The sequence below is a fragment of the Piliocolobus tephrosceles genome, chromosome 19 (assembly GCF_002776525.5).
Source record: "Piliocolobus tephrosceles isolate RC106 chromosome 19, ASM277652v3, whole genome shotgun sequence".
Classification (NCBI taxonomy): domain Eukaryota; kingdom Metazoa; phylum Chordata; class Mammalia; order Primates; family Cercopithecidae; genus Piliocolobus; species Piliocolobus tephrosceles.
The window spans coordinates 22,056,910-22,074,917 of record NC_045452.1 but is presented as its reverse complement, the minus strand read 5'-3'; the positions used below and the strand labels follow the sequence as shown (position 1 = coordinate 22,074,917).

Below are 18,008 nucleotides of genomic sequence, written 5' to 3'. Positions count from 1 at the left end.
CTTTCCCACATGACAGGACATTTATGAAAGTCTTCTGATGTGTACATAGCTTTATATGAAGAGTTTAAGGGCAGAAAATTGGCTCTTCCAGGCCTTTCCTTGAATGACAGCTGCCACCCTGTAGGATCAGGCCTATGATAGCCAAGTAGGTTCGTGCCAAGTACATAAGGCACAGGGCAATTAATTTCTTCTAACTGTGGCATCTCATCCCCCAGCAAGGCCCAGGTGAATCTGACTGTCTCCCAGTGGGGTTCACTGTAGCCACAGGAAGGGGCTGTATGCACAAGGGGGAGGGTTGGGATGCTCCTCTTCCTGCTGCTGGAAGTGCTGCTGATAACCAGGACTGCTGCCTCTGTATACAGGATTATAAATTTATATAATACTGTATTTGTGATTTATATTATACAAGCATACAAGCACAGGCCTTATACCATCCACTGACAAGCAACAGGAGTTAAAAACCCAATATAAATAACACACTGACCCCTTTAGAAAAATGAAGACACGCAAGTGAACCTTTTTTTAAAGAGGGAAGCTAAACTTCTAACAAATGTTTCTTATAGAAAAGAGAGGTCTAATTTTTAATCATAGGATTCATAACATCAAATTTAAGACAGGCTACCATCAGCTGGTAGCCCTTTCTTCTGCATATTACACATTTAACTTACCCACAGAAAGGATATGTGTTATAACTACAGATGATCCTGAAGAGTAGAAGACATTTTTAGAATCTGAGGAAAAGTGGTTTTGTGATACAAGAGAGGTGATCCTGGGGTTGGGAAAGACACATGAAAATCCTGAATATACTGGTAAAGGATCTCTTTGTGCCCAGGGTCTGATTAATGTCTTCCAACAGCATTTTGGATGTATTTCAAGTCTACTAGATTACATTTCCCATGATGATACGACTGATTTCACAATGGAAATAATAAAACCAAAATTTTCATGAAGCTATTTTAACGAAGTCGAGGAGAGTCATGAGTTTTAAAATGTAGTCAAGTTACTGCATATAAACACGTGTGAATTTCCAGAATAGAGCTACTGTATTCTTATACGGCACTGTAAGAGTCCTGAATATCACATGATAAACTTAACAGAATTTATTTTCTTGTTTGAATTTTGGTCATTCCAGAAATGTTCATTATTTAGTCAAAAGATAATCCCTTAAATCTGCTATATGGTAGAAAAGAGATGTTGGAACATTTTTAAGAAAGTTACAAAAATAAGTGGAAACAGGCACTTGAATTTAGGAACAGCCAATGAGGCATTCCATAGCCTCAGTCCACAGAGTTCTGCTCATTACTGTGATACACATCGCCAGCTGGATCAAGCACAGCTTAGATTTTTTAGATTTTCAATGATTCTGAATAACTGTGATGTTCTTCATTTAAAATACTGAAGTTAAATTTATGCCAGGTTCAAAAAATCTGGAATGGTCTTATGTGGAAGAAAAATGACAAAGGCAAAGGAAAGTGCAGAAGGATGAAGTCACTGGGCAGCACAGATCATATTCCACATGAAAAGCCAGGAACTTTTGTTTTAAATTGTACTAACAAACAAGTAGAAATGCAAGCTAGACATGGTGAGCACATAGTCACTGGGCTAAAAGCATCACATCAAAATTACAATTCTGTCCAGATACTAAATTTAAAACAACATGAGCTTGTGATTTTTAGTTCACCTTAAACATTTTAAGAAACGCCAAGCCAAGCCACAACCGTTTGCTATTAACTAATTATTCAACACTCAAGGTCCTGAATCTCACTGAATCCACAGTTTAAAACTAAATAGCCCTCACCAAAATGTCAGATTCTCAAATCTGACATTTGACAAACATTTAACAAAGAATCCCGGCTGGGCACGGTGGCTCACGCCTGCAGTCCCAGGACTTTGGGAGGTCAAGGTGGGTGGATCACGAGGACAGGAGTTCAAGACCAGCCTGCCCAACATGGCAAAACCCCATCTCTACTAAAAACACAAAAATTAGCCTGGCATGGTGGCGGGCACCTGTAATCCCAGCTACTCGGGAGGCTGAGGCAGGAGAATCGCTTGAAGCTGGAAAGCAGAGGTTGCCGTGAGCCGAAATTACACCACTGCACTCCAGCCTGGGTGACAAGAGTGAAACTCCGTCTCAATTTAAAAAAAAAAAAAAAAAAAAAGAATCCCTCAAAAATGAAAAGCTTCACACTTACTAGGCTTCATGGCATTGGGAGCGTTGGCGGGCGTGTTCCCCCAGCCTGTGGTCGATGCTCCTGTATCATCCATCTCGCCCCACCCAGGACTGCTTTCATTTGGCTCACCCCAAGCGGAAGTACCATTATCTGGAGCAGGTGGTGTGCTTTTGCTCCAGACTATAAAGAAAGGAAATGTCTCTAAGAATCATTTGTTAAATGAAATGCCATAATATCCAGTGGGGTGAAGGTGGAGGGAACAGGCATGCCTATATTCTGTCGACAGAAATGTAAATAGATTCAACTTTCACGTGAGGGGCATTTGGCAATGTCACCTTTTAAAAAAATCTGATGCACATTAAACTTCTAACCCAGTAACTCCACTGCCAGGAATTTTTTTTTTTTTTTTTTTTTTGAGACAGAGTCTAGAGCGCAGTGGTGTGGTCATGGCTCACAGCAACCTCCACCTCCCAGGTTCAAGCGATTCTCCTGCCTCAGCGTCCCGAGTAGCTGGGATTACAGACGCACGCCACCATACCCAGCTAATTTTTGTATTTTTTTTTTTAAAGTAGAGACAGGGTTTCACCATGTTGGCCAGGCTGGCCTTGAACTCCTGACCTCATGATCTGCCTGGCTCGGCCTCCCAAAGTGCTGGGATTACAGGCATGAGCCACCGTGCCCAGCCTGCCAGAAAATTATACTATAAATATACTTGCAAAAATAGGTAAAATTACATGTATAACAACACTCACTGCATCACTGATAGAAAAAATGTGGAAACAACCTAAATATCCACCACAAGCGGACTGGTTAGACCAACTGTGGGTCACCCATAAAAGAAATACTGTGTAAAGGCCGAGTGCAGTTGCTCATGCCTGTTATCCCAGCACTCTGGGAGGCCGAGGCGGGTGGATCTCCTGAGGTCAGGAGTTCAAGACCAGTCTGACCAACATGGCGAAACCCCGTCTCTTCCAAAAAATACAAAAATTAGCTGGGCTTGGTGGCGCATGCCTGTAATCCCAGCTATTTGGGAGGCTGAGAAGGAGGCTCACTTGAACCCAGGAGGTGGAGGTTGCAGTGAGCTGAGATTGTGCCACTGCACTCCAGCCTGGGAGACAGAGTGAGACTCCACCTCAAAAAACAGAAATACTGTATATGAAGCGATGAAACAGCAGACTACGTGCTAAAATTGAAAGCTATAAGTATAATGAGAAAAGCAATGTGAAGAACAGTATACAAAGTACAATCCCTTCTCTGTAAAAGTTTTGAATGGGACACAAACTTCTAAGAGATTACCTATGGGAAGAGACCCTAGGGGTTAAGATTCTTTTATTGATTATCTTTTGCTTTTCCACACAGTTTGAAGGTTTTTGCTATGTGGATAAAGTTTTTTAAAATTTTAGCAGGTTTTATTCCCGATGGGGAGCTAGTGAGAAATCTTCATTTCCTTCCTCATTCTTTTCAATACTTGAAAAAATAATGAGTTAAAAGTAATCATTTTTCTAAGTGGCCACAAATGGATTAGCTAAACACTAGAGGTGTACTCTGAGAAAACTGATTCTTGGCTGGGCGCGGTGGCTCATGCCTGTAATCCCAGCACTTTGGGAGGCTGAGGCAGGTGGATCACCTGAGGTCAGGAGTTTGAGACCAGCCTGGCCAACATGGTGAAATTCTGTCTCTACTAAAAATACAAACATTAGCTGGGCATGGCGGCAGGCATGAGAATCACTTGAACTTGGGAGGCGGAGGTTACAGTGAGTCGAGATCGTGCCACTGCACTCCAGCTTGGGCAACAGAGCAAGATTCTGTCTCAAAAAAAGAAAAAAAAAAAAAAAGAAAACTGATTATTAATATTATGATTAACTAAAGAAAGACTAAAAGGTGCATCCCCTTAATTTGTTGAACTATATGTTTTATAGGGACATTCAAGTTGACAATGACAAACTAAGAATGGCATTACCATTGCTACTTTTACCAGGTATGATGTGTCCTATTCAAATAGTGATGGAAGAAAGTTTAATTCTGGGCAACTGATTATCCTAACAATCTCTCTCTCTCTTTTTTTTTTTTTTGCCACAGGGTCTCACTCTGTCACCCAAGCTAGAGTGTAGTAGTGAGATCATAGCTCCTTACAGCCTCCCATCTCCAGGGCTTAGGCGATCCTCTCACCTCAGTCTCTAGAGTAGGTGGGGCTATAGGCACATGCACCACACCCGTCTAATTTTTAAAAAGTATTTTTGTGGAGACTAAAGTCTCTCTCGGTTGCCCAGGCTGGTCTCAAACTCCTGGGCTCAAGGGATCCTCCTGCCCCAGTCTCCCACAGTGCTGGGATTACAGGTGTGAGCCATCTCACTAGGCCTGAGATAACAATAACAATCTCTTATACACAGTACTCCCATTCCAGAGGTAATCACTAAAAATCATCTGGAAAGAGACAGAAACCTTCCAGATACCAGCTTTGCTTCAGCATCATGATGGCCTCTGGAAAACCACAGGATATTTCCCTTTGCTGCGGAAACAGAAGCAGAGATGTGTCCACGGGTAGAACCAGAATGGAAATCAGGTCTATTTCTGCTACTACTTTAATTCTTTATTTTAAAATCTAGAACATAGTTTGTTTGGCAAGATATGTCTTTTGGATTCTGCAGACCAATACCATTACAGAAAAATAATTTTGGGGACTAACACAGGGTTGTCATCTTTTCCTTTTGCCAAGAAAGAACATTAAAATGTACTACCAGCATCTGCCATCACTAGCATTTTATAAAAAGAGGTTCTGTCAGCAACAGAGTAGGAACTGTAGGAAAGCGTCTCAGAACAAAACTAAATTGAATAAATTCACCTAATAAAAATGTCGTGGTCTAGGATTTCTTTTCTTCATCAAAAGCTGCAAGAAAAAGCCACTGCTTACCTGATGCCGATTTACCGGTCATTGGGGTGGGCAGGTTTGGTTCTCGAGGTGCCGGGCCCCCTTGGGAATTCTTATCCCACAGATTCACATTCTTGTAGTTATAACTGTTAGGGTCTCCCCATGCTGAAGTGCCATCATCAATGTCCATTTTCCGACTAATTGACTGTGGGGATGGCTCTTCCCAACCACTGGGTTCCTCATCCTTAGGGGTTGCAGGCTGTGGCCCGCTGCTCCAGCTGGAACTGGAAGGTCGAACGTTGCCTGGAGGTGGTGGGGGTGGGCCTCCCCACGAACCAGAAGCCTCTGGTTGTGGTGGCGGTGGCTGCTGTGGGGGCTGCTGCTGTTGGTGTTGTTTATTCCAGGAATTGGGCTGTCGGCCTGTCTCATTCCATGCTGGGGATCTTTTGCAATCCTCCCATCCACCTTTTGAAGCTAGGCTTGCATTGCCACCATTACCCCAGGTTCCGATTTCATTCTGCCCTCCTTCACCCCACCCAGACACAGGTTTACTTGCAGAACTTTCCCAACTGCTGTTTTTCGTCTGATCGACTTCCTCTCCCCAACCATTCTTCCCAGAAGACCATCCTTGATTGGGCTGGCGTCCACCTCCCCACCCCTGATCCTTGCTGGGATTCTCATTCCAAGAGGAAGGTGTCTTTTCATCAGGTCGTCCTCCTCCCCAGCTGGAAGAGTTGTTGTTCTTGTAGTCATTCCAGCCTCCTGTGTTCTTGGGGTCTTTCCACTCTGTAGAGGCTGAGAGCTCCCCCCATCCAGACTTCATTTGATTGCTTTGGCTGGGTGCATCTCCCCAGCCCCCTGAGTTCTTGGTCTGTGTGGCAGTGCTCTCCCACCCCTCAGTTCCTTTGTCAGATTTCCCCTCAGGCCTTGGCACCTCTTCAATGTCCCACACCGTGTCCTGCTTAATTTGAGTTTGGCCCCAGCCAGTGTTTGAGAGCACCCTGGGGTCCAAATCAGTTCGGCTCAAAAGAGTCTGCAAGACAGCCTGACAATCAGGATGTGTGGGCCTGTACGACCGACGGCCAGAGTTATGACTGTCGCTACTTCCTGCTTTGTGGTTGCTTCCAGTGCTTTGACCTCCAACTTCACTTCCTGTGGAGCTGGAAGATCTTCCCCAACAGGGAGCCTGGGCATTGCCTTGGTTTTCAGGGAGGGGGTGGCCCTTTTGATTGTCCCATGCTCCAGTGCTAGAATTTGGTTGGTTTGGACCACTCCATTCTCCAATTTTCAACTCATCAGACCCAGTCGGCTGTTTCCATTCTCCCTGAGAGACCCCAGATGTCATTTTGTTCCCTTCACCCCATTTGTTGTCATTAGAGTCCTGGGGGCCAAAGTTCCAGGACCCACCCGTAGACCTGTTATTGTTGTCCCAAGAGTCATTTTTTGACCCAGTTGATTTCTGAACAGAAGCTCCTTTCCAGGAGTCCTCTCTCTCTTTTCCATTGTTCCCATTGTTTCCAGAATTGCTTTGTCCAGAGACTGTGTCAGTTCCAGAAGGCCCCCTAGCTGCACCCCAAGATCCAACACTCCCAGTCTTTCGATCTCCAGTGCTTTGTGAAGGGGCATCAGTGCTCCTGGAGGTGTTCCCCAAGCCCATTCCAAAGGGCATTCCCTTATTCTCCATGGGGTTTGGTGAACTTAAGTTCAAGGAGTTAGTGTTTCCATTTTTTGGTCCATCAGTGTTATGAATTTGAGCCTGTTCTCTGCCAGAGACAACAAAATTAACACCCGCATTTTCCATCTTTGACTGCTGTTCCCTGGATGTCTGACCTACTGTGCTAACCTGTGCACTGGAATTACTATTCTCTGTTTCCAATGCCCCTTTCCTAGAAGTTCCTTCTTGGACCAGCGCTGGCCAGGCAGATGGGTTGCTATTTGGGTTAAAGTTGCTGAAGCCAGAGCCAGGTCCAATTCTATCCTGACCACTCACATTCCTCCAATTTCCTAGTCCATTGTTGTTTTCTGTAGTTGAGTTGGAAGATTGAACAGATTTAGCCTTAGGGTCAGATTTCCAGACCCCAAGATTACATTCGTTCCCAGAACTTGCAGACTGGCACTGGCTCCCTTTTCCTTTGTTACTAGTGGTGCTTCCTGGCAGAGTGCTCTTCTCAGAGCCAGGGTTCGAGGCACTGTTGTTATCGGTGGTGTTTTCGGAAGAAGATTCAGTGTCTTTGCTGGCAATACAAGGCCACTCTTCCATGTCAGACCCGTCTACAATCACCTTGTCCCAGATGTGAATTGGGTTGGGGGAGGTGCCGTTGTTGGAGGAGGCTCCTGAGCCCCAAGTGGAATTTGCATAATTTGAAGCAGCAGCACCTCCAAGGGTTGAGTCTGGGGAAGAGATCATCTTATTAATCACAGCTTCACATGCATTCATTACTCATTAATCCCTCAAAGGGGCTCTCCTTTGAGCTCTGCCCTTAGGAGAGCTAATCACATGCCAGTTTCTCTCAATCCAGTTGCTTGTATCACAACTGTCTTAGTCATCTCTTCTTTTTCATTTGCCTTGTGTTATACCAGCTAAGTCTCACTTCATCTCTCTCAAAACTACACCCTTTGCCGTTCCTATTGACAGAGAAGGGCCTTCTTGTATTTTGGGACAAGGCAATAGCAATGACACTCTAAACTTGCTCTGTATCTCCAGTCTACTCTAAATACCCCTGGCTGGAGCAATCTTCTTTTTTTTTTTTTTTTTTTTTTTGAGACGGAGTCTGGCTCTGTCGCCCAGGCTGGAGTGCAGTGGCCGGATCTCAGCTCGCTGCAAGCTCTGCCTCCCGGGTTTACGCCATTCTCCTGCCTCAGCCTCCCGAGTAGCTGGGACTACAGGCGCCCGCCACCTCGCCCGGCTAGTTTTTTGTATTTTTTAGTAGAGATGGGGTTTCACAGTGTTAGCCAGGATGGTCTCGATCTCCTGACCTCGTGATCCGCCCGTCTCGGCCTCCCAAAGTGCTGGGATTACAGGCTTGAGCCACTGCGCCCGGCCAGGAGCAATCTTTCTAAAGCATACCTTTGATTATATCACTGCTATATGGAGAACCTTCAACAGTTCCTTAGTGCACAAGAATAAAGCTGAATTCCTTGGCCTCGAATGTCATCAAGATGCTCCATGACCTGAGACCAACGAAGTTTTCTAGTCTTATCTTCTCCTGCTTCCTATGTAGATGTTAATATTCCACACTACTTGACATTCCACAGCTCATGCCTTCTCACTCTGGCACCATTCCACGTTGGCATCTACTGTGTTTTCCTGCTGAATTCACACAGGGAAATTTACTCATCCTTCTGGGCCCAATTCAAGTGTCATTTCATCTACCAAGCTGTTTTCAAGCTCATCACCTGAAAATAATCTTTCCCTGTCTAGAGCCATTTTGCTCAGCACTGCGGCACCATGTTCACAACTTTCCTTCCCCATGTTAGCATCTTTGAGGCAGAGACTCTAACTTGCTAACGTTAGAATTCCACGCAGCAGCCAGCACAATGCTGCTGAGTAAGCATCTGCTGAATGATGAATGCCCACTGAGCCACTGAGCTCGGCGCCCCGGGTTGGGGGGGGGGGGTGTCACACGAGTATGAATTAGGCAGAGTTCACAACCCCAAGGAACTTAATCTGATAAATGAGGCTGGCTCACCATATATTTTGGTGGAATTTACCATATTTGGTGGGAAAAATGGTTTTTAATGAGATCATTTCTTCTCAATTTACTTTGGCTTCTTTAACCAGGCAGCTTTTAATCAATTTGAAGTTGCAAAGTATTATACAGAGGCATAGAAAAATAAAAAACATAGAATCCCAAACTCTTGAGATTTAGGAGCCTTCTTGGTTTTCATAATGTGCACTCTGACTCACACTGGCCCCATGTCTCCACCTAGGCCTGGTTACACTGGGCTGCAGAAACTCTCTGCCCAACAGGGCCCGCCCTCTCACATGCTTCCTTTTGCAGCTGGTTAGGAGAGGCCAGGAAGGAAAGGCCATGGGTAGGGCTTATCTCTGCAGGAAGTCTGTGTCACCACGAGGTTTCTTTCCATCCTTACTCTGCACACAACAAGGTGGTGACCGAATTTTCTAGGCAATTATTTGTTCAGACTCAGAACTCCAATAAAACATCCTACTGGTGACAACCATCAATAAATTCATTGTCTTTGCCAACGCTTAATGGTATTCAAGCTCTGAGTTTTAATATCACCCCAAAAGACATTTTTAAGTTGAAATTTGTTAATAAACTTTAAAAGATATTTAGAATTTCTTAGCTGATAGTTGACTTAGTATTCATCTGTTAAAAATTCTCAAAACTTCTAGTAGAACCCTTCAGCTAATCTCTCTTATTTCAACATAGTTTTTAACAAAGCTCAAAATCCAGGGCCCTCAAAAGAAATACTGATTTTAAAAATCTAATTTAAAAAGCTATAGAATAGTATTATTTTAGAATTCTCCCAAGATTCAATATTGCAATGTAGCAAATCATTTTCTCTATCCTCCTAGCATTCTGGAAACATAACACAGGCATCTAAAGATTAGCCTTCACACAAGCTCCATGTCCAATTATGCCCTGAACACATATGACAGTGGAACTGTGGAGGTTCAAATTTATAACACTCTAGTCTGAGAAGGAAAAAAGGCTCCCAAAATAATGAGCATCAACAGCTAAAACAGCCCTTATGCCACGAGCACACACTTACGGAACACGAAACCTCAGTTCCAAGAATCACCAATACACATCACATACTAGGATCCTCTCTCATCTTCTGACTAATCCCAGTGGTTTATACGATTAATGGCTCTCCTGGACTTTACATCAAGCAATGCAAACAAAGTGCTGTCTGTCAAGCTGCCATGCATTCGATTCACAGCGTGCCTTACCTGGCGCAGTCCCACTCTCACTCTGCAGCAGCGCTCCTGTCACTTGTGCGTTGTTTGGGTTTGCTCCAGGTGCTGTGCAGGGAGGAGGCCCTGCCCCACCCCCAAGGAGCATGCAGGACGGTGGAGGGGGCTGCCCACGTTTTAGTAACACTTTGTGGTCCTGCTGGCAACGGAATCGCGGCGGCACCTCCCGAGGCATGTAGCGGGCGGCGCTTGGCGGTTGTCCGTTCGGCACTGCCACCCTTTTGGCATTGTTGCCACCATTGACTGGTGGCGATGGAGAGCTGCCAATTGGGCTGGCGGCCGTTGGTTGGCTTAAACTTGGTTTCGTCACTTCGGGCACTAAAAGAGAGGGGTTGGGAAACAGTCTTTGAAATACAATAAATACATTTTTTCTAAAACTTTAAATAATTTTATTATTTTATTTAGACATGGAGTCTCGACATGTTGCCCACGCTGGCCTCGAACTTGGGCTCAAGGGACTCTCCCACCTTAGCTTTCCAAAGTGCTAGGATTAAAAGAGTGAGCCACTGCACCTGGCCAAGATTATTATTATTTTTTATTATTTTATTATTATTTTTTTGAGATGGAGTCTCACACTGTCGCCTAGGCCGGAGTGCAGTGGTGCAACCTCTGCTCACTGCAACCTCTGCCTCCCGGGTTCAAGCAATTCTCCTGCCTCAGCCTCCCGAGTAGCTCGGATTACAGGCGCCCGCCATCACAACCAGCTAATTTTTTGTATTTTTAGTAGAGACGAGGTTTCACTATGCTGGCCAGGCTGGTCTCGAACTCCTGACCTCGTGATCCGCCTGCCTTGGCCTCCCAAAGTATTGGGATTACAGGCATGAGCCACTGCGCCCAGCCTATTTTTTATTTTATTTTTTGAGATGGGGTCTTGCTGTATAACTCGGGCTGGAATGCGGTGATCTTGACTTGATGCAACTTCTACCTCCAGGGCTCAAGTGATCCTCTCACCTCAGCCGCCTGAGTAGCTGCGACTACAGGCATACACCACCATGCCAACTAATTTTTTTTTCCTCCTCTAGAGACAGGGTTTCGCCATGTTGCCTACCTAGGCTGGTCTAAAACTCCTGAACTCAAGCTATTTACCCACCTCGACCTCCCAAAGTGCTGGGATTACAGGTGTGAGCCCCCACACCCAGACCCTAGCTAAGATTATTTGTAAGAAAGCTTACATGGTACCAATTCTAACAAAGTAACTTCTCCTTTCACTCTACTCTCAAGGGACACAGTTATACCAAATTCTCTACCATCTCTTCACGGTTTACTGAAGGCAGGATGAAGGTGGCGGCTGATAGTGACATGAATTTAAACACAGCAACATCATGGAATACATTCCATCAATTAAGGGGGAGATGGAAGCGATCATCATTCACTCCCCTAAATCAACAGTGGAATTAATGCCCTGAAGTGCTGCCTAGAAGAGTTAAATGTCCATGGCAAAGTCCTTGGGAAAGGGTTCAAGCCTCAGTCCAAGGGTCCCTTCCTTTCATCCACATTCTTAAAAGATCTACACCTGAGTAACCTTTCTTGAAGTCCCTGGCCTAGGTGAGCTAAACATTCTTCCTAAGTGTTCCTGGAACACATCATCCCGCTCTCTCTACCATGAAAATTCTCCATTCAAAAGTCCATCTATCTCTACCATAGAAATTCTCCATTTACAAGTCCCATCTCTCTCTGCCACGGAAATTCTCTACTTACAAGTCCTTCTCCTTCACCAGGCTATGACTTCCTGAGGGCAAGGACCCATCTTTCATCTTTTCTTTTTTGCTTAGGGCATGGCACAGAGTAGACTCTTACAAGAAACTCTAGGTCTGGAAAATCACAAACTCAGCTTGGTTTTGGTTTCTACAGCTACCTGGACTCAAAGACTTGCACCGCTCTCTGTGTAAATACTAGAAATGTTACAAATCTTTTTGCTTTTGTTAAATGTAAATACTTTTTCTATTTACTTTAAATAATTTGATTTTTTAACCTCAATTTTAAAAATGGCCCGCATACAGTGTGGGAATGTCGGGGCAACCACGAAGCTGCACTCTGCCGGACCCTCTGGCTCTCCCCCTTGAACCTACAGAGAAGGCTCTCTGAGATCTACACCTCCCTCGCTACATGCTGCCAAAAGATCACTACCCTCTCCATAAAACTCTACCTGGCAAATAGAGGCTGGAAGTCGTACAGAAATAATCATCAAGCCTGATAGTTCAGATGATTCTGAGGCCCAAGTCCCTGCCTCCCAGGATAACGTCAGGGCCAGCTCTGCGGGTAACACTGCTTTGACTGCTAAAATGATGCTGGGCCAGCATGTCGCTTGTTGAACTGGCTCCTTTATGAGAGAGATACAGCATCATCAGAAATCAAGCGGCCCAATCTATGCCACTACCAGACATTAACACACTGTGGGTGACAGGAAGTGCCTGCAGCAACTTCCAGGCGACCCCATGTCTAACTTCAGCCAATCACAAGGCAGCACCAGGCATCCCAGTAAGGGGAGGGGGAGTGGAGGTCGGAGGATCCAAAATCTGATAAGCAGAATAAATGTGTGACTTAAGAAAATAAAATTAGTCGGCTGGGAGCCGTGGCTCACGCCTGTAATCCCAGCACTTTGGGAGGTCAAGGTAGGTGGATCACAAGGTCAGGAGTTCGAGACCATCCTGGCCAACATCGTGAAACCTCGCCTCTACTAAAAATATAAAAGTTAGCCGGGTGTGGTGGCGTGTGCCTATAGTCCCAGCTACTCAGGAGGCTGAGGAGGAGAATTGCTTGAACCTGGGAGGCGGGGCTTGCAGTGAGCTGAGATCCCGCCACTGCACTCCAGTCTGGGCCACAGAGCAAGACTCCGTCTCACAAAAAAAAAAAAAAAAAAAAAGACAGAAAATAAAATTAGTCATTATCTAATATTCATGACCTGTTGTAACAGATGGATACATGACTGGTGAATGAATGAATGAAGATTATTTAATATTAATTTTCTATCTGTTATTGGCGGATTCTATAGCATAGGGCATTCGCAATCCCCTTTTATCTTATTATGAGAATAAACAAGAAGTTGTCAGAGACTGGAGATATTCATCCCAACTGGTTTTTAGGACGGAAAGAGCTATGTTTCTGTAAGGCTGCCCTTCTATAAAAGGTCTAGAATCTTCATTGTAAGTTAACCAGGTCTACTACATACTTTTAACTCAATCCAGAAAAACAAGACAAGACAGAGTGACCTGCAGGACTGAGCACTGAACTTCAGTTTGACTCACTTTAAAACATTCACAGCACTGTTTCAACCGAAGAAATTTGGTAGGTATAACGTATCATGCAAGATGCCTTGCAAAAGTTCCTCAGGGCACTTTCCCACCACATCAGAGACAGAATGGATTGTAAATGATAAAGTCATTATAAAATGGGAACACACCTCCACCACTTTCCTCCCAATACAGTGTGCTCTGGCCCAGGAGATTAGTCATTCAAACTCCAGGACATCATGTACAAATAGGTCAAAGCATAAAAAGAAAAAAAACAAAATCTCCAGGAAATAGTCAGAAAACGCCCAAGACACCACCTTAATCATAGCAAACTGTGTTTCAGCACCTGAATGAATTCTTATTCTATTTTTAAAATCACACCTTTCTGTGAATCCAAGAACATTAAGCCTTTAAAGGCCAACCAGAATTGCCAGCACTAATTGGAGAGTAATGCAGCTTTTTAGGCGGGAGGTCTGATCCAAATTGACTCCCAAAGTCCAAACTTAAGACATCAGAATCCGTGTGCGTCACCCATCATCATGGTCCAGAATGTTAGACGATAAAGGGCAAGAGAAGCTATTGTTAAGTCTGAATGTGTTACTTTTCAGGCTGTCTCTTTTCTGAATTTTAAGGCTTTGTAAGTTGTGCAAGTTTTTCTAAAGATGAGCTGTTCAAAGTAAGGGCATAGTTTCTTAATTTCCAGAGGAAAGGTTTGTGGCTTAAACATGATCTCAGTACTATAGGGAAATAAAAACATTGTGGGAGGTGGGAGGAAGCTATGTATCCTATTTTCTAATTTCCATTTATTTATTTATTTATTTATTTTTTTGAGACAGAGTCTTGTTCTGTTGCCCAGGGTAGAGTGGAGTGGCAGGATCTGTTTGCTGCAACCTCCACCCAAGCGATTCTCCTGCCTCAGCCTCCCGAGTAGTTGGGACTACAGGCACCCGCCACCACACCTGCTAATTTTTTGTGGTTTTAGTAGACATGGGGTTTCACCATGTTAGCCAGGAAGATCTCCATCTCCTGACCTTATTCCCCTGTCTCAGCCTCCCGAGTAGCTGGGATCACAGGCGTGTACCACCACGCCTGGCTAATTTTTGTATGTTTAACAGATATGGGGGTTTCACCATGTTGGCCAGGCTGGTCTCGAACTCCTGACCTCAGGTGATCTGCCTGCCTTGGCCTCCCAAAGTGATGGGATTACAAGCGTGAGTCACCGTACCTGGCTGTTCATTCGTTTACTTTTTTTTTTTTTTTTGAGATGGAGTTTCGCTCTTGTTGCCCAGACTAGAGTACAGCGGCGTGATCTTGGCTCTCTGCAACCTCTGCCTCCCAGGATCAAGCAATTCTCCTGCCTCAGTCTCCCAAGTAGCTGGGATTACAGGTGTGTGCCACCATACCTGGCTAATTTTGTATTCTTAGTAGAGACGGAGTTTCACCATGTTTGCCAGGCTGGCCTCAAACTACTGATCTCAGGTGATCCACCTGCCTCAGCCTCCCAAAGTGCTGGGATAAAAGGTATGAGCTACCGTGCCTGAACCTCCATTTACTTTTAAGAAGCATTGAATTGAATCTCCTCCCCTTCCTCATTCCATTTATCTTATTCCATTCTTGGATCTCACAGTTTAAACTTCTAATTGCCCCTATTTCTGAAAACTCCAATTAGATGCTACTTTTTCGGATAAAAGAGCTCTTTAAGAAACTTCCGAACCAGGCAGGGTTCTGAACACAGCAGCTGCACAGAACTAGTACAAACTATTATTTCTTTTAACTATCTCAATGGTATCAAACATAAAAAAGAATGACCTAGAAATGTTTTTAAAGTAGTAGCTAAAATACAAACAAGGCCTAGAAAAGACATTCTAGGCTGAACATTTTAAATCTGATGACACGCAGTGAGCGGTCAACGTGTACTGAACAATTTTCAGTAACCTCACAGCACTGCCTCTATTTCTTTACCTTCCACTCCCTCGTCAACCCAACACACACTGGCTTTTGCCTTAAACATCTCCCTGGAAGCTTCTTTCCCCATAAGTCACTAGTGATCTTGGTTGCCAGTCTAACCAGCCCGCTTTGGACCTTTTCTTTTCTTTCTTTTTTTTTTTTTTTTTTTTTTGAGACGGGAGTCTTGCTCTGTCGCCCAGGCTGGAGTGCGGTGGCCGGATCTCAGCTCACTGCAAGCTCCGCCTCCCAGGTTTACGCCATTCTCCTGCCTCCGCCTCCCAAGTAGCTGGGACTACAGGCGCCCGCCTCGTCGCCCGGCTAGTTTTTTTGTATTCTTTTTGTTTGTTTGTTTGTTTTTTGAGACAGAGTCTTGCTCTGTTGCCCGGACTGGAGTGCAGTGGCCGGATCTCAGCTCACTGCAAGCTCCGCCTCCCGGGTTTACGCCATTCTCCTGCCTCCGCCTCCCGAGTAGCTGGGACTACAGGCGCCCGCCACCTCGCCCAGCCAGTTTTTTGTATTTTTAGTAGAGATGGGGTTTCACCGTGTTAGCCAGGATGGTCTCCATCTCCTGACCTCGTGATCCGCCCGTCTCAGCCTCCCAAAGTGCTGGGATTACAGGCTTGAGCCACCGCACCTGGCCTTTTTGTATTCTTTAGTAGAGACAGGGTTTGACCGTATTAGCCAGGATGGTCTCGATCTCCTGACCTTATGATCCGCCCGTCTCGGCCTCCCAAAGTGCTGGGATTACAGGCTTGAGCCACCGCGCCCGGCCTGGACCTTTTCTTCTTTGATTTTTCTGCAGCTTCTGACACCACTCGTCATTCCCTCCCTCCCGTTTCTGTGAGACGTGCTCCAGCTAGCTCTTCAGCTTTTCCCTTCCTCTTCCTGTGTGGGCTTCTACTCTTGATCGGGGGGATCAGCAAACTTTCTGTAAAGGGCCAGATAGTAAATATTTTACGGTTTACTGGCCATATGGCCTTCATCACAACAACTCAACTCTGCACTTGTGGGGCCAAAGCACCATAGACAATGTGTAAACAAATGAGTGTGGCTGTGCTCCCATAAAACTTTATTTACCAACAGTGAAATATGAATTTCCTGTCATTTTCACATGTCATGAAATACTGTCCCTGTTTTTTCTCCAATAATTAAAAAAACGTAGAAAATTATTCTTAGCTCATGGGCAGTGCAAAAATAGGCAGCGAGGGCAATTTCGTCCACAGTCATAATGGCAATGCTGGTTTTTGACTGAAGAATGGCAAATGAATTTGGCCATAAGTAGTGGCTTAAAAACAAAACAAAACAAAATCACTGTGACGATAGGGCCTGCACCCTTTCCACATTTCAGTTCCTTGAGTACAAATTCTTCCGTGCTCAGGCTTTAACTAACACTTACCATCTTTCCCTTCCTCTCAAACTTGTTTCCTAGCCCCAATCCCATTTCTTCACCCTCAAAGAATGAACTTATCACCCAACAGCTGCTCAAGTCAGAAACCTGCTTCGTGTCTTAGACTTCTCAATGCTCTCCCACCCACATTATCATTATCCAATCAACATTAAGTTAAACTAAAGCCTCTCTCAATTCCTTCCTTCCCCTTTACCACCACTGCTCCTAATTAGGTTCAAGTCCTCATTACCTCCTATTTGGACTATTTTCATGCCAATTTATCGGAGCCACATGTCTTGTAATACCTCACATTCATTCACTCTCTCAGAGGCAGCCAGTTCCATCTCTGAACAAGTGGCTTCCCACCACTGTATTAGAACACACAGGTGTTTCTACAAGGTGTGAGGGGTGCTGTAAGTAGTTTATAAATTATTTAATAGAGGGGACCCCTCCAATAGTAATAAATGAGTAGACTCAAGGTTATCCTGTACTCACGGTACTATGTCTTCTGAAATAGGCTCAAAACAAAGAGTGGTAGCTAATGTCCTGCCATGGCCCATAATCCCAGGTATGCTGATGGAGAAGGTGCTGCTCTCAGCTGTGTCCCAGTGGTAAAGGACAACAACTAAAAAATTTAACTTCTACTGAGCCAGAAGCTTTTCCCTGTTGGCTTTGACTCACCATTGGTGCTATTTGAAGAATAAGCTTCACTGAACAAAATATCTAACAGATAACTACCAAGGAACTGTTAAGTGTCAGGCACTGGAGTCCTTCAAAGTTTTGAAGACAGTTACCTGAGGTTCCCCAAGCAGGAAGCCTTGCCCTGGGAGCTCAGCGAGCCCAGGTGTTTAAACCTTTCTGAGTTGACAAATTCCTTGCCCAATCTGGCTTGAACTCCACATGGTCCATGGAGGTTGCCCTCTGTTCCTTTTCACAGTGTGGTGCAGGAAGTGTAAATCCCTTCCTGGATAGTGTATGTCTATTAATGCAGGGGCTTTTTGTTGTTTTTTGTTTTTCTTTTGAGACAGTCTTGCTCTGTTGCCCCAACTGGAGTGCAATGGCATGATCTTGGCTCACTGCAACCTCAACCTCCTGGGTTCAAGCGATTCTCCTGTCTCAGCCTCCCGAGTAGTTGGAACTACAGACACCCGCCACCACGCCTGGCTAATTTTTTGTATTTTTAGTAGAGATGTGGTTTCACCGTGTTAGCCAGGAAGGTCTCCATCTCCTGACCTTATGATCCACCTGCCTCGGCCTCCCAAAGTGTTGGCATTACAGGCGTGAGCCACCACGCTCGGCCTACTAATGCAGTTTAAGGTCATCTTATGCTGATATACTCTCATTAAAGCCAGCCATCACTCTAACATCTTTTTTTTTTTTTTTTTTTTTTCAATTGAGACAGGGTCTCGCTCCATTGCCCAGGCTGGAGTACAGTGGCACAATTATGGCTCACTGCAGCCTT

The 18,008-nt window shown here is 44.9% G+C and overlaps 1 protein-coding gene across 11 annotated transcripts in view; it reads right to left on the bottom strand.

The window, feature by feature from the left end:
• Positions 1–18,008, bottom strand: part of TNRC6B (trinucleotide repeat containing adaptor 6B) — a 289,062-nt gene that overhangs the window by 61,963 nt on the left and 209,091 nt on the right. For 9 of the 11 annotated variants that reach the window (XM_026448465.1, XM_026448460.1, XM_026448456.1 and 6 more), the window contains 3 exons: positions 9,959–10,300; positions 5,083–7,431; positions 2,193–2,351 (listed from right to left, as the gene is read on the bottom strand). In XM_026448465.1, the coding sequence (XP_026304250.1) occupies positions 2,193–2,351; positions 5,083–7,431; positions 9,959–10,300 (2,850 nt within the window). The remainder of the gene's footprint in view (positions 1–2,192; positions 2,352–5,082; positions 7,432–9,958; positions 10,301–18,008) is intronic. The other 2 variants (XM_026448463.1, XM_026448464.2) reach the window with 1 other exon arrangement.